At 35.6% G+C, this 17,007-nt stretch overlaps 1 protein-coding gene across 4 annotated transcripts in view; it reads right to left on the bottom strand.

Annotated features, from left to right (window-relative positions):
- The window catches only part of Klp3A (kinesin-like protein 3A), a 177,403-nt gene that overhangs the window by 61,149 nt on the left and 99,247 nt on the right, over window positions 1-17,007 (bottom strand). For 3 of the 4 annotated variants that reach the window (XM_069833219.1, XM_069833218.1, XM_069833222.1), the window contains 2 exons: window positions 16,042-16,180; window positions 3,236-3,372 (listed from right to left, as the gene is read on the bottom strand). In XM_069833219.1, coding sequence (XP_069689320.1) covers window positions 3,236-3,372; window positions 16,042-16,180 — 276 coding nt within the window. The remainder of the gene's footprint in view (window positions 1-3,235; window positions 3,373-16,041; window positions 16,181-17,007) is intronic. The other variant, XM_069833220.1, reaches the window with a different exon arrangement.

Genomic DNA, 17,007 nt, shown 5'->3' with positions numbered 1-17,007 from the left:
ATCAAAACACTCGCTATTAGTGTTCTGAAAATCCACAATGTGTACAAAAAAATCCCACTTCATAATAGGAAAGTTGGAATTTGGTGTGGTGTTAGCGCAAGACATAATTGGTCCGATATTTTTTACGAGTACAACACACTTTGTCTACTCTTCATTGCTCTGAACTTGAGCATTTTAATTATTGTGAGGTTAAATATCGTATATACCGGTAGAACAAATGACATTAGAAACATTACAGCAGTCAAACTTAATCATGTCAATCAGAATGTGTTTTCCCAATACAACACCTGTTTAGCCAAGGGAGGATCACATTTCTAGAATCTTCTTTAAGGTATGATTTTATACACGTTTTAAGTAGCAGAGTTAACGTACGAGTACGGTTGGCTACAACATGCCCAGCTGCCGAGAAGCAAAGCACTGCACCAGCGGTCAGTACATATAATAGACACCCTGTATATGTAGCCATATTATAATAGAAGCCCTGTGTATGTATATATATATTTTATATGAATACTTTTCAATTAGTGGACAGCTCACACACTATTCCGTTTCTCATAAAAGTAACAATAACACTGTAATATTAAAGGCAGATTCATCAAATCAAGAAGTATCTAAAAAAACTTGTTTTTATTCACTACTTCGATACACTATGTAATTTCAGTACACACACACACACACACACACACACACACACACACACACACACACACACACACACACACACACACACACACACACACACACACACACACACACACACACACACACACACACACACACACACACACACACACACACACACACACACACACACACACACACACACACACACACACACACACACACACACACACACACACACACACACACACACACACACACACACACACACACACACACACACACACACACACACACACACACACACACACACACACACACACACACACACACACACACACACACACACACACACACACACACACACACACACACACACACACACACACACACACACACACACACACACACACACACACACACACACACACACACACACACACACACACACACACACACACACACACACACACACACACACACACACACACACACACACACACACACACACACACACACACACACACACACACACACACACACACACACACACACACACACACACACACACACACACACACACACACACACACACACACACACACACACACACACACACACACACACACACACACACACACACACACACACACACACACACACACACACACACACACACACACACACACACACACACACACACACACACACACACACACACACACACACACACACACACACACACACACACACACACACACACACACACACACACACACACACACACACACACACACACACACACACACACACACACACACACACACACACACACACACACACACACACACACACACACACACACACACACACACACACACACACACACACACACACACACACACACACACACACACACACACACACACACACACACACACACACACACACACACACACACACACACACACACACACACACACACACACACACACACACACACACACACACACACACACACACACACACACACACACACACACACACACACACACACACACACACACACACACACACACACACACACACACACACACACACACACACACACACACACACACACACACACACACACACACACACACACACACACACACACACACACACACACACACACACACACACACACACACACACACACACACACACACACACACACACACACACACACACACACACACACACACACACACACAATGTTGGGCTTTTAAGTAACCATATGGGTGGGGGTGGGACCACAAAGATTTTATCGCTTATATGGAGTTGAGTTATATGTTTTATATAGAGACATGTTATATATAATGTGACATAATTGATATTATGTTATTTGTTTTGCTGTCATTGCAGGTTTGTGTAGGTTGTAGGTTTGAGTTATGGCAAACATGGTTGAATCTGAAAGAATGAAGATGGTGACTTGGATGGAAGTATATGGATGTCAGTGTGGTGCGTAGGAAGTTTCAGGACTGGTTTGAGAAGAATGCTCCATCACATCTATCGGATCTACGTCAAGTGGGTGTATGCCAATTCTGTTGCAGATGATTGTAGAGGAAGCTGTGGATGGAGGAGAACTATGTGTGTTGAAAAAACATTATGTGTGTCCAAGAGTCAACCAGACGTCTGTCACTGGAGGTGGGCATTTCATGCACCAATACCCGACGAATCTTTCATTCCAATCTGGGAATGAAGCTGTACCACCAACAAATGGTGCAAGCATTGTCCACAAAGGATAAGATAGCTCGTGTGGAAGCATTCCAGCTTTTGGTTAAAATGGCACATTGTGATCCCGATGTTCTCTTCTTTGTTTCGAATGAAGGTATGTTTCACATCTCTGGCAACATTAACAAGCATAACTGTGTCATATGTACCACAGAACATCTGCATGAATTTCAGGAAAATGCATGCAGTTCACCAAAAGTAAACATCTGGTGTGGTATCTATAAACTGAGCATTGTGGACCCGTTCCTTTTTTATGAAGGTATCATTAGTGAAGGATACCTCACCATGCTGCGCACTTCCGTGGAAAACAACGTTTCGCAGTCAGGTTATTTCCAACAGGATGGTGCACCTGCTCACTACACTCTTCTGCTCCAGTACCTGGATGACACATTTGGTAAACTATGAATTGGCTATGGCCAGCATGATCAGCCAACATCATGCCGTATGACTTTTGGTTATGGGGAATGATGAAGGGCAGTGTTTATGCTGTGAAACCAAGAGACCTGCACAACCTGGTGACAACAAACCACCAACACAATTCAGTCTGTGCCCATCTGTATGTGTCACTGAGTCATGAAGAGCACAATTCGATGATGCATGTGTGAATCTGAACTGTGGCATCCAGATTGAAGGTGTTTATTGACTGAACTGCATCCTTGAGAAAACACAGTGAAAATAAATACCTAAAAATATAATAACTGTAACCTCGACATATCCATATAAGCGGTAACATCTTTGTGGCCTACCCTGTAATAGAATACACCTGTATTCTCTGTCAATTTTATCTATTTAAATTTTCCCCTTTCACTTCACATTCCCTTTCTATAACATATCTTACCTCAAGGTCTTCATATTTTGATTCTTTATTTGAAACTTCCCGTTTCAATTCAGCAGTCAAATCAAAAAGATGCTTAAGGGCACATTTTGCATCTGCCATAGACTGTACAGTGTCCCATCGTGTTTTTGATTTATTTTCTGAAGGGAGAAAATACATTAATACTATCACATAAAAGTAAAATAAAATAGTGAAACATTTAAATAAATCAGAAAACCAATAAGTGCTAACACTATAACTACAAATGATTGGAAGAGAGTAGAAAAAAAGCAACGAATTTATTTCCATTGCCTTTTCATGAAATGGACACAGAAATTACATTTAAAGATTACTCATTAAACTTATTCAAAATTGGCAAGCAAATTATTTTCTAGTGTGAGATAATTCTTTGCTGTGGACGCGCCAAAGAATCAGTCCCATTCCGAGGCTTATGTTGTGGTTTCGTAACAAGCAACAATAATAAATTTAAATGACACTTCGCAGGAAATTAAAACGCAGAATACATATTGGAAATGTCTGTTATTATTCAGTTCAGAAGCTTTTGTCATTCAGTCTGCTCTCAAAAAACCTGAAGGTTAGGATTTATGAAACTGTTATATTACCAGTTCTTCTGTATGGTTGTGAAACTTGGATTCTCACTTTAAGAGAGGAACAGAGGTTAAGGGTGTTCGAGAATAAGGTGGTTAGGAAAGTTTTTGGAGTTAAGATGAAGTTACAGGAAAATGGAGAAAGTTACATAACGTAGAACTGCATGCATTGTATTCTTCACCTGACATAATTAGGAATATTAAATCCAGACATCTGAGGTGAGCAGGACATGTAGCATGCATGGGCGAATCCAGAAATGCATATAGAGTGCTAGTTGGGAGGCCGGAGGGAAAGAGACTTTTGGGGAGGATAATATTAAAATGGATCTGAGGGAGCTGGGATATGATGATAGAGACTGGATTGATCTTGTTCAGGATAGGGACCGATGGTGGACTTATGCGAAGGTGGCAATGAACCTCCAGGTTCTTTAAAAGCCTTTTGTGATATAATTCTCCCTTCCATATTATCTCAAAGAAGTCACCAACATCACATTCACTAAAACCGAGAAAATTAAGGTTGCAGAAACAAACATAAAAATACATTAATCACAAGCATGTCCAACATCTCATAATAATAATAATAATAATAATAATAATAATAATAATAATAATAATAATAATCAGGGAACGGATTTATATGGACTAAAAATATATTAAATATGTAAATATATATGTAGTTATTTTTACCAAAATATGGAATTAAATATGGATTTTTACCAAAATATGGAATTAAATATGGACTTAAAATTATAAAAAAATGACTATGTACGTTAAATATTGGTACATTTTAATCAAACTAAACAAAAAATATAATGGACGTACCTTATCTTCCAATGTAGTTTCAACAAAACACAATTTTTATTGTCTGTTACCATAACAATAGGTTACAAACATTTCTTTCAAGTGCTGAAAAGTGAATCTTCTTCTATTGTCTCTGAGGATAGATTTATACTGACTAAAAGAGCGTTCGACATCACAAGAAGTAACTGGTACATAATTCAATTTCACAATGTCTGCTGGGGATAAGTCCAAGTTAATCTTCACTGTTGATTCACCACTCATCACAGCAACAACCTTTTGTAGTTCTTCATATCCAGGGTTTTTTGAAAGTACAGTGTCCACCTTAGCTCTTACTGCATCTGCAACTTTACCTCTACCACGATTCAGTTGTTCCACAGTACTATTTATAATTTCAAAACTTTCAGATAGTGAAAGGTGCCTATTTTGGAGACTTTTGAGCGTTTTTATGATGCATGAAAATGTATGCTGAATGTGAGCTAAGTCATTCTTCACACTTATGTCACAGGTAACTGTTTTCGCAGTATCAATTGAGACTGCATCTTCAGAGTCCAATGCAAGGAGAACATTGTTAATAGAGTCTATATGTTCGGCATAATATTCAACTGCTTCTAGCCATGTACCCCATCTAGTTAAAATTGGCTTTGGTGGCAATGGAATTTCAGGGTACATTTCTTTCAACACGTTAACTCTACTGGGAGCTTTGAGAAATACTTTTTTCACTGATGAAATCAACAAATCTACTTTAGGGAAATTGTCTCTGACCACTTCTGCCACACGATGAAATGCATGCGCCACACAAGTAAAATGAGTCAATTTAGGATATACAACAGATAATGCTTGTCCAGCTTTGACCATATAAGGGGCAGCATCGCTAATAAAGAATAACACATTATCGTACATAATACCCTTTGGCCACAGGATACCCATAGCTTCGTTGAACAGTTTAACTATAGTTTTGTTATTGCACTTTTCTAGAACATCACAATGTAAAAGAATTCGTTCAGAATATTGTTCACTTAACAAACCGATAACTACATTACCAACAAGTCTACCTTCTTTGTCGGGAGTCTCATCAATGGAAACCCAAATTGAACTATCTTTAATTTCATCTCTTATCTTCTGTATTGTCTCATCGTAGATGGATGGAGCATACGTCTTCCTAAGTGTTGACTCATCCGGGATTGTATGTTGAGTATATTTTTCAAGGAATTCCCTGAAGACCTTATTCTTTAGTTTGTAGAGAGGAATATCAGCAGAGATGAGAGAACGGCACAGGTCGATGTTAAACTCAGATCTTACATTCGATGTTGTTGGTTGTGTTAAAAACAATTGTCTCTGCTTGGAATTTAGTTGTTTGTTGGCCTGATGTTTACTAGTTGTAATGTGTTGTTGCACCAGGAACTTTTGTGTAGATGATACTGCACACTGACACAAATTACAAAATAATATTTTATTGTCAGTTGATAAACCATCTTCTTTAAATTCTGAAATGTAACTTGTTAGTTTTGATTTTAAATTGACTGAATGACGTACTTTTGGCATATTTACCGTCTTTATAGTATGATTTACAAAACTGAACCTATGTGTACTCTGACTGGCATTTAACTGTTGAGCTGCACAACTGAAGTCTGTTAAAAATTTTAAATTAAATTAATACAGTTTTGTAACTTACTTTCCCATTGTTGATAGGACTGCTAATTTTCAAATAACTCTGATGTTAAAGGGATTACTGAACATGTGTTTAAATCTCTATTGTTGAAATGTATTTTTAAAAGTTAATGGAATTTTGTTTTGTTTTATTGTTAAACCTAATATAATATGGACTGTTTTATATGAAATATGGAAAATATATGGAAATTAACGAAAATATGTACTAAACTCTAAAATATGGAAAAATATGGATAATAAAAGTAGGATTTTTCAACCCTACACATTGTGAAACATAAAGATAATGCAAAATATAAATTATATTAGCTTTATAAGTAAATATGTATTTACATATAAATCCTTTCCCTGATAATAATCATCATCATCACAAGCATCACACTTTAGGTCTACCGACCTGTTTCCGTATCCATAGCAAACTTATTATTACTGGTCCTCACAATGCATCCTCAGATGTCCAACAACTCGCAATAATAATAATAATAATAATAATAATAATAATAATAATAATAATAATAATCATCATCATCACACTTCAGGCCTACTGATCTGTTTCTGTATCCACAGCAAAGTTACTAAACTGGTACTCTCAATATATCCTCGCACCAATAATAATAGTAATAGTAATAATAATAAATTTCAAGAGGATTACTTTACTATCAACAGCCTCTATGCTTTATGTGAATATTCTCAAGAATAAATTAAATGTATACAGTGAAACATTCTTATAAAAAGAACAATGTGGCTTTCGAAAAGACAGGAGTATAACAGATGCATTAATTAATTAATATTAATTAAGCTTCCTTTATGAAAAGGCCGCCAGGTTTCACAAAGGGTATTTATATATAATTTGGAAAACACACCTAAAAAGATAAAAAGATTACATTTGAAACGGTTAGGGAATCGAATATATAAAATGTCAGAAATATTTACACCTAAGTAGTGTACATGATCATTTGCAGTTAAATAAGGAATAACAGTATCATCAGAAGTCTGAATAATTTGAATGCCATATACCACGAGAAAAATAATAATGGCTATAGATAACTGACAATGATATTTAAACCAATCAATAGCCATCGGTTAAGATAACTTGAAATTTCTGTTATCACTCCCATACAAGTGATTTTTCAATATCTGAATCGATCCTTTGAGGGTACTAATGGCTATTTCCTTCACAATGCCTAGGTTTTTTCATTTGTTGGCAAAGAAGGAAGGTATGGTACCTCGTGCTCCCACCATCAGACCTATTACATTGCAACAGTTATTGAAAAGAGACTAAAATTCAATCTTCCAACCTTAGTGTTATGTGTAGATTTTGAGAAAGCTTATGACCAACTAAATAGATTACAGCTATGGAATATTCTTCATGAAGCAAGCATCCCTCAACAACTTACAGAAGCCATACAGAGTTCATATCACAAGTCAAAAGTGTGCATTAAATATCAAAATGGTAAAATTTCAAAACATACTCTTACAAATAGGGGAATAAGACAAGACTGTGGCCTTTCTCCTCTACTTTTTAATATCTATAGGATAGAAGAACAGTTGGAAGAAGAGCAGTTTGGTTTCACGAAGAGAAAAGGTACGATAGATGCAACTAGACTGCTAAGAACATTCAGCGAAAGATACCTAGAGAAAAAGAAGTGTAGGTAGTATTTGTGGACTTAGAAAAGGTGTTTGACAGAGTGGATTGGAATAAATTAATGAGAATCCTACAGAAAATTGGTGTGGATTGGAAAGAGAGAAGGCTGTTCAGTAATCTTTATATGAAACAATGAGTCAAGTCAGGATAGGAGAAGAAATGTCTGAAGGAAGATAAAAAGGGAGAGGAGTACAACAAGGATGCCTTTATCACCTACCCTGTTCAACATCTACTTGGAAGATTTAGTAAAGAACAGTTTTCAGAACATGAGAGGAGTGATAATGGGAGGAAGAAGAATAAAGTGTATAAGATTTGCTGCTGATATGACATTGTTAGCAGAAGAGGAGACTATACTAAGGGATACGCTACTGGAGCTAAGTGATAGCTGTAAGAAGTATGGAATGAAGATAAATGCCAACAAGACGAAGACCATGGTCATAGCAAGAAAAGTAAAGAAGGTAAACTTGCGAATTCTAAATGAGGTAGTAGATCAAATGGTTAGCTTCAAATACTTGGGGTGTATTATAAGAAGTAACACGAGCTGCTTCCAACAAGTCAAAAGGAGAACAGCAATGGCAAAGGAAGCTTTTAAAAAGAAAGGAAGCATCTTCTGTGGACTTCTGGAGAAAGAACTAAGGAAGAGACTAGTGAAATGCTTTGTGTGGACTGTAGCATTGTATAGGGGCAGAACCATGAACATTACAACGAAGTGAAGAGAAGCGACTAGAAGCATTTGAAATGTAGATATGGAGAAGGATGGAGTGTGTGAAATGGACAGACAGAATAAGAAACAAGGATGAAGAAAGAATGATGCTGAAACTGATCAGAAAGAGGAAAAGGAATTGGCTGGGTCACTGGTTGGGAAGAAACTGCCTTCTGAAGGATGCACAGGAAGAAATGGTGAATGGGAGAAAAGTTCGAGGCAGAAGAAGATATTAGGTGATAGACGATATTAAGATATATGGATCATACGAGGAGACAAAGAGGGAGGCAGAAAATAGGAAAGACTGGAGAATGCTGGGTTTGCAATGAAAGATCTGCCCTTGGACAGAACACTATGAATGAATGAATGAATGGACAGAATATTGAAAGAATGGAAACAGTCTATAAACTCTGGTATCAGGCTGTCAAGAAATAAAATGTTTCAGTCACTTCTATATGCAGATGATTTGGTAATATTAACAACAGAAGATGATTTACACAAGGCAACCTATCAATTATGTAAATAAAACTGGACAGAAATTATCTACTTCAAAAACGAAAGCCATAGGTATGCAGGATAAATATATACAAAGGCTCAAAATTTAAATAAGGGGACATATAATAATACAACAGGTATCTGATTTCAACTATCTTGGAAATTTGATACCAGAAAATAAGAAGGCTCTACATATCAAATTAGACAGATCCAAACCCACACTTAAATATGGTAGTGAAGTATGGGTATTAAATCAGCGAGATAAGAAGCTCGAGGCAGCACATATGAGATTCCTGAAACCACTTCTGGGACTCACGAGACTGGATTGCAAAAGAAATTGAGATATTAGAAAAAAAATGTTAATAACTTAAAAGATGAAATCTTAAACTATCAAAGGAACTGGAAAGAACGTTATCAGGATAGAAAGAGTTAGACTTCCGAAAGTAGCAATGCAATATCAATCACAGAGAAAATGGAAACATTAGATTCAACAAGTTCACTTTACTTTATAAATTACAGGCGACAGTTCCTTTTACAAATGTTCATGAATGATGATAATAATAATAATAATAATAATAATAATAATAATAATCACAAGCATCATAGTTGAGGTTTATTGAACTTTTTCCGTACCCATATCAAACTTATTAAAACTAGTTCTCACAATGCATCCTCAAATGTCAATAATAATAATAATAATAATAATAATAATAATAATAATAATAATAATAATAATGATGATAATAATAATAATAATAATAATAATAATAATAATAATAATAATAATAATAATAATGACAGACATCACAGTTTAGGTCTAGGTTTAGATCAAGAGGGCTATAATAGGAGAGAGGGGTTCAATCCAATCTTTTTTCTGTTCATCGCTTTTAACTCTAAGCAGCCTCCACTAAGAGCACTAACATCATTTCTTACCAACATTCTGCCACTAAATTTAGACTTCTGGAAATGTGGAATTAACATGATTGCTCCTGATTTAAGTTGTTAGTCTTGGATATTTCAAGGAAGACATTTTGAATTTTTAAATTTTAGTTATACAGTTCTTATTTGTATCTCTTACATTACAATGGTTGCACATATTAAATGCGAGTATCGTAATTTCAAAAATAGGAGGAGTAGATCACTGTACAAAATGTTTCTTTAAAATACTGGGAGTTGTACTGTAGTGAAACGTGAGTTTTCATTTACAATACATAGCAATATTATCACATAAAACTGATTTTATATACTACTAGATTTTCCTAGCCATGTGCATCATTATAAATCATATAGTATATATTAGTATACAGGGCTTTCATTTCAAAACTTCCCAGTCTAAATATAAATAACTAATTATTTAAATTGAATTCAATTTATACAAAAAACACGTCAATTTAGATATTGAGGGGGAAGTCTGAAACAAGGGTTAATTGCATTTTAGATTTCACTCCCCATCCCAACCACCCCCACTTTGAAATTTCAAATGGTACCCCCATAATTTTATACTTAAATATGAAAGAGCATTCAATTGTTTATACACCTCATTCATTTATTTCACATCTTTTGCCTGGCAACCTGACAAGAAAACAGTTTATTTTGCACTAAATCAAGTGTTTAAAATGTTTGTTGGTAATACAGTCTATTTTGGAACTCCTCTCAAACGTTTTCTTGTAATAGTTGTGTTCGTGTGTTAAATTGTAGTAAAATAGTGTATACCCTTTAAGAGAGAATAGAACTCATATTTATTTATGGAGCTGAAAACCGTTGTGCTTGTAGAACTGCTAGAGCTTTTAACGAGAGGCATCCTGAGAAAAACGTGTCACTGATATGTCATTGATCTAATATTGAAATTTGAAGAAACTGGTTCTGTGTGCAATAAAGCAAATGGCCAATCTAGAAAACTCGATGAAACTTCGCAGATTGAAATACTAGGTCATTTCATTAATGAACCCACCACCTCCATTCCAAAAGTAGCAGCTGAACAAACATTTTGGTTGATTCCATACATAAAGTGCTGAAAATGAAGAAATTTTCCCCCTACAAAATTCAAAGTCACAACAGCTCAGCGAAGACGATTTTGATAGAAGAGCAGAATTTTGTGAACAGATGTCTTGGAGAATTGAAGATGATTCAAATTTGACACAAAATATTTGCTTTAGTGATGAAGCGACTTTTTTCTTAAATGGGTTTGTCAACAAACACAATTGTAGGTACTAGGACACTGAAAATCTTCATGTGTTTCGTGAAGATAATACCCACTTTCCTCAGAGGATCAATATGTGGGCTGGAATTTTTTGGGATATTGTTGGACCATTTTCATTGAAGAAAACCTGGCTGGAGAATTGTATCTGAACATATTAGGAAATGTAATTGATCCACTTATCACATTGTCGCTAGAGAACCAAGTCAATGAAGGAAACCTGATGTTAGACGAATAAAATTTGCATTTTCAACAAGATCGAACATCCCAACACTATGCAATACCTGTGCGACAATGGCTGGACAGAAGATTTCCTCGAAAATGGATTGGTAAGAGAGGTGCTGTAGAATGCCGGCAAGATCTCCAGACCTGACGCCGCTTGACTTCTTCCTATGGGGTCACTTGAAATCAGTTGTTTATACTCCTCCACCTGAGAATATTCAAGAACTGAAAAATAGAATAACCCAAGAATGTAATTGGATTAGTAAGGAAACACACCAAAACGTTCGCGAGGAGTTCCAAAATAGTCTTATTACTGTTTAACCAACAATGGAGCACATTTTGAACACTTGATTTAATGCAAAATAAACTGTTTCTTGTCAGGCTGCCAGGTAAAAGATGTGAAATAAATGAATGATGTATATAAACAATTGAATGCTATTTCATATTTAAGTATAAAAATGTAGGGGTGCCATTTGAAATTTCAAAGTGGGCGTGGTTGAGAATGGGGAGTGAAATCTAAAATGCAATTAACCCTGGTTTCAGACTTCCCCCTCAATATCTAAATTGACGGGTTTTTTTTTTTTTTTTGTTTAAATTGAATTCAATTTAAATAATTAGTTATTTAGACTGGAAAGTTTTGATATGAAAGCCTTGTATGTTGAAAGAGTTTGTATTCAAAATAACTTCAGAGAATTTTGTCTATGTTGTTCTAGCTATGCAGTTTTGGGTTAACATCACTGTCAGTCTGTTACCACAATCTTTTGTTAAAAGGAAAACAAATTATTATAAGTATTTATATAAAATAAGGACATGAATAAAATTCTGTTATTTTGTAAGTAATAATTGTAAATTATAATTGTTATTCTTTTATCTTTTGTAACAACAATTATACATAAAATAAATCTTACTAGTGCTCTGACCTGTCAATCTGTTACCTCTGGAATTGCTCATAACTATAATAAATCAGAAATAGATTTTTTTGGTATTCTACTGTGTCCTGGAACTTATCTTCGGAAAAGTTAACTTCCAGGGTACAGTGGGGTACCCAAAAGTCTATTTCTGAATACATTCACAGTGAAAGACTAGAAGGATATTCATTCATACGTTCTTCCCACAGGCAGATCCTTCACTGTAAACCCAGCATTCTCCAATCTTTATTTTCTACTTTCCTGTTAAGGTGCATAAACACGTAGCAAACGAACAACGAACAAATCATCAGCAAATGGTCAGGGAACATTTTGTGTTCGCCGATTATCCGCAGTAATAGCAGACGAAGATATAATTACAGCAAGTGTAGCTGTAGTTATTATTATAGGCAGTTTAACTAAAAGAAAGTTAAAAAACTAAACACGATGGTGGCAGACACCACTTTACGGAAGTCGCAATTGATTAAGTTTGATGACAGCTTCTTCAGTCCACTTAACATCCTGTTGATGAAATTAAACTAACCTCTGCATTCTGCTATGAACTGCAAACAAGTGAAAAATCCCATCCACAACGAATACCAACTTCCTTTGATGTACCGACAAGTAACATATCACTACCGAAGGCAAATCAAACAATCGGTTTGCCTTAGCTGCATCGTCCACACGTTCCGATTTCAATTGGCAAATACATTTGTTTGTCATTTGTTCGTGTGTACGCACGTCAAGTCTCTGCATATAATCCATGTATCTTAATGTTGTCTATCATAAAAACGCACATAACTATAATAACATTTATGAAGTTACTTCATTAGTCAACTTTAGTTGCCATACACAAACAACCTACACTAGAGAGACAACAGATGTACACAACGTAAGAGAAATTCAGATTCACTTATAATGCAATCATCCCAAATAAAAGTGGGAATGGGGTGAATGAATGACAATAATATGTTTTGGTTATTAATAGTTACAAACAAAAGCTCGTGCTACTAAATACTATACAGTACTAAAATTTATTAAAACAACTAAATGTGCCTTGAAAACTGTCAGATACCACTAAATGACAGTATTGAATAAATTTGTTATGTTTTTTTTTTTCTGTCATGGCCGGTTTCACCAAGCTTCTTTAAATCAGCACAAACGACTTGTCAGCAAATGGATCATTTAATTTTAACGGAATCTTTAAAAGTTGACTGTTTCACCAAGCCTCGTATCTTTAAAATTAACAGGCGTTTACTAACAAGGGGATTTTGTACTTGTATCTTGCATGTTTTGTTTTTCATACGACCATGGCTTCGAAATCGCGAATTTCATTGGTTACATATGATCATGGCTGACTTTGTTTGGCATGAGGAAACAATCATAGGCAAACAGGTAAGAGGCAGTAATTTTAAGAATATCTTCCTAAATACAGTATGTTGTCATACCACAATTAAAAAAAAAAAAAAAGGCAGCTGCTTCCAAATGTAAATAATAGGAATGTAGAGCAGTTAAATTGTAGCTTCTAAAGGAAATCTGAGAAAATTTAGAGGACTACAAGGTCGACAGCTTAAAAATTGATGAAACATTAATTCTATACAAAGCATTCTAAGCAGTTATATTAGGCCTAAATTTAGGACGGGAAATCGCCTCTTCCATAAATTGCATACTACTTTTCCACTGTATTTCATGCAGATTTATTAGTACCCTGTAACAATTTTGCCATGCTTGTGTGGCAGGATTCAGGAGAGGCGTCATTAAATTGGATTTTAAGGGGTATCCATTGTCTCCTAAAAGAAAATCTCTTTGCACCCTTTTCATTTAAAAGGCATCCTCCTTTGGAATGTTGTGCTATCCGTGTAGACCGTAACATTATCTTAAACCGAGAAGAATCTGTTGGAGAGGCGTTAAGTGGGTGATTCCTATCTGTCGTATTCTAACCTATTACAATTTCAATAAACTAGCACTGAGGTAGTTCTGAGGTAGAAGTGAAAATCTTGAACTTATAAGGGATTTTTTTTTGTGGTAATGCAGTTGATCGTATATGCAAGGCATAACAAAAACCTAAACTAATCAAACGTAACCTGTCACAGATTCGTATGTGCAAGGTGTATAAGCAGAGTACGAAGGAAACTACCTCAGCGCTAGTTTAGCCACAATTTTTCTATGCGGAGCTTTACATAGGCCTATGAAATTGTTTGAATATTGAAGGTAAAATAGGATCTTCTATTGCAGAATCTTTTGGCTATATTACTGCCAGGATACACGATTGGAACATATACACAATCTATGTTGTCTATGACAACATAAAATTTAGCTATAAGCTTATTAGGCCTATAGAAATAATGACTATTGTAATGTTGATAGTACGTCTGATAATTTATTCACATATCTAGACAATACAGCTTTTGATACCCCGTTCATATCATCAATTACTATTTCAAAACTTCCCGCAACATTATTTTAAAACGAGAAGAATCTGTTGAAGAGGCGTTAAGTGGGTGATTTCTATCTGTCGTATTCTAACCTATACAGTATACCGGTATTCAGTTTCTTCTAGAATCATTCTTACTACTTATTTCCTTAATGTGTAGCTTTCGTGGAATTCTTTATCACTTAAATCTTCAAAATGATTATTCCGAGTGTTATTACAACATATAAGTTCGTCGTTATGTTGAAGTTCTAAATAAAGAACTTCATCATCGAATAATTACGTCCGCCATGTTGTTACTTCTTAACGCATCGTTACTGTTTTAACGCGACGAATAGGTCCTAATAAATTAAAGATGAATTTAAAGATGCGTTAGCAATAATGATACTTGGTGAAACACAAAAACTGACTAATGTGTCATTAAATTATTTAACGAGACGTTATAATGATAACGAAGGTTGGTGAAACCGGCTATCAGTCTTGTTCCTCTTCTGTAAGTATTAAGTGATATTTACAGAAAAACCATTCAACTTCTACTTTTGAGTCCAAATACATTTGAAGGCTACTTAGTCACTTTGTAGTACTATCAAAACCTATGAAACACTTTACACCTTTATTTTTCTGAATTTTGGAAACAACATGGCAATAGAAAATCTCAAAATATTATATTCAACAAAATAATGCATGTTCACACAACAGAAAAATGGTTTCATTTTAAAAGGAAATGAATATAATTGCAATTTCTGATTTAAATTACAAAACAATTGAAGACAAAGTGGAAGAACGTTTCATGTCGCATGTCTGTGGTATCGAGACTTTTCGTATTTTCTGTTTCATGCTTTAGACATGTGACAGTGTTCATGCTAAGTCACTAGATGCCAGCATCAGCTTTTTTTTTTTTTCCAGCAAGAGTGGACATGAAGCATTTTCCATTCTTGGTCTTCAACTGAATTTATTTTTATACCGAAGTAATGTACCAATTTCATCTTCCTAGTTGATTTCGCGATATTTTAGTAGATTCAAAACTAATAAAAAACAGAGACACAATAAAAATGAAAATATATAAGCAGACATACTTTGACACTATTTTGCATTTACCATTACTCCAAAAATCAGCATCTTTAATTTACAGTAAGTTGTGCAAAAATATTATCTTACCTTGATCTGAATCGAGAATCTTTTGCTGCAAATCAGCAATCTGAGCATTCCTCAATTCCAAATCTTCATTCAGCTGTTTGATATCCTGGTCCATTGTGAGTCTGTCTGTAGGACTGCCATCATCCTGTTCCAGTCGTGCCTGAGATTATTATTATTATTTATTATTATGCTACTATGAGGGTGGACCCAAAAGTAACCGGAACCGAACTATTGCGCACGCATGCTTTGTACTTACGAGTTGTGCTGTTAGGTGGTGTTAGTTTGGGGTCTCCCGCGACCATTAGTGAGCTGGCATCAGTCTGAGTTAAGTGGTTTGTCTGTGTTCCTGTTTCAACCGTTCGGCGATTAGTGAGATGGCCGACCACAAGGAACAAAGAATGTGTGTGAAATTTTGTTTTCTGTTAGGGAAAACTGCAGCCGAGACCATTGGGATGCTTCAGCAAGCCTTTAATGATGATGCTTTGGGGAAATCACAGGTCTATGAGTGGTTTTCCCATTTAAAATCTGGCAACATGTCAACTGAAGACATGCCATGCCCCGGGCATCCTTCGACAGGAAGAAATGACGAAAACATTGCCAAATCAAATGTGCAATTGATGAAGATCGTCGAAAGACCATTGACGAAGTTTCTGAGCAAACGAACCTGTCATGGAGCACGGTCCAGCGAATTTTAACTGAAGATTTGCACATGAGAGTTTGCCGCGACTTGAAGAGTGAAGTGCAGAATGATCCAAATTTTCTTAAAAGAATTGTGACTGGGGATGAGTCTTGGTGCTATGGGTACGATCCAGAATCAAAGCAAACATCGAGCCAGTGGAAAACTCCAAATTCACCACGACCAAAGAAAGCAAGTGCGATCCAATGTGAAAACAATGTTGATTTGTTTTTTTGATGTGAATGGCATTGTTCACAAAGAGTTCGTTCTGCCAGGACAAACAGTGAACCAACATTTCTATTTGGATGTGT

The sequence above is a fragment of the Periplaneta americana genome, chromosome 8, assembly GCF_040183065.1.
Source record: "Periplaneta americana isolate PAMFEO1 chromosome 8, P.americana_PAMFEO1_priV1, whole genome shotgun sequence".
In the NCBI taxonomy this organism is placed as follows: Eukaryota; Metazoa; Arthropoda; class Insecta; order Blattodea; family Blattidae; genus Periplaneta; species Periplaneta americana.
Note: the sequence above shows the minus strand (reverse complement) of the source record. Positions and strands in the feature narration are given on the sequence as shown.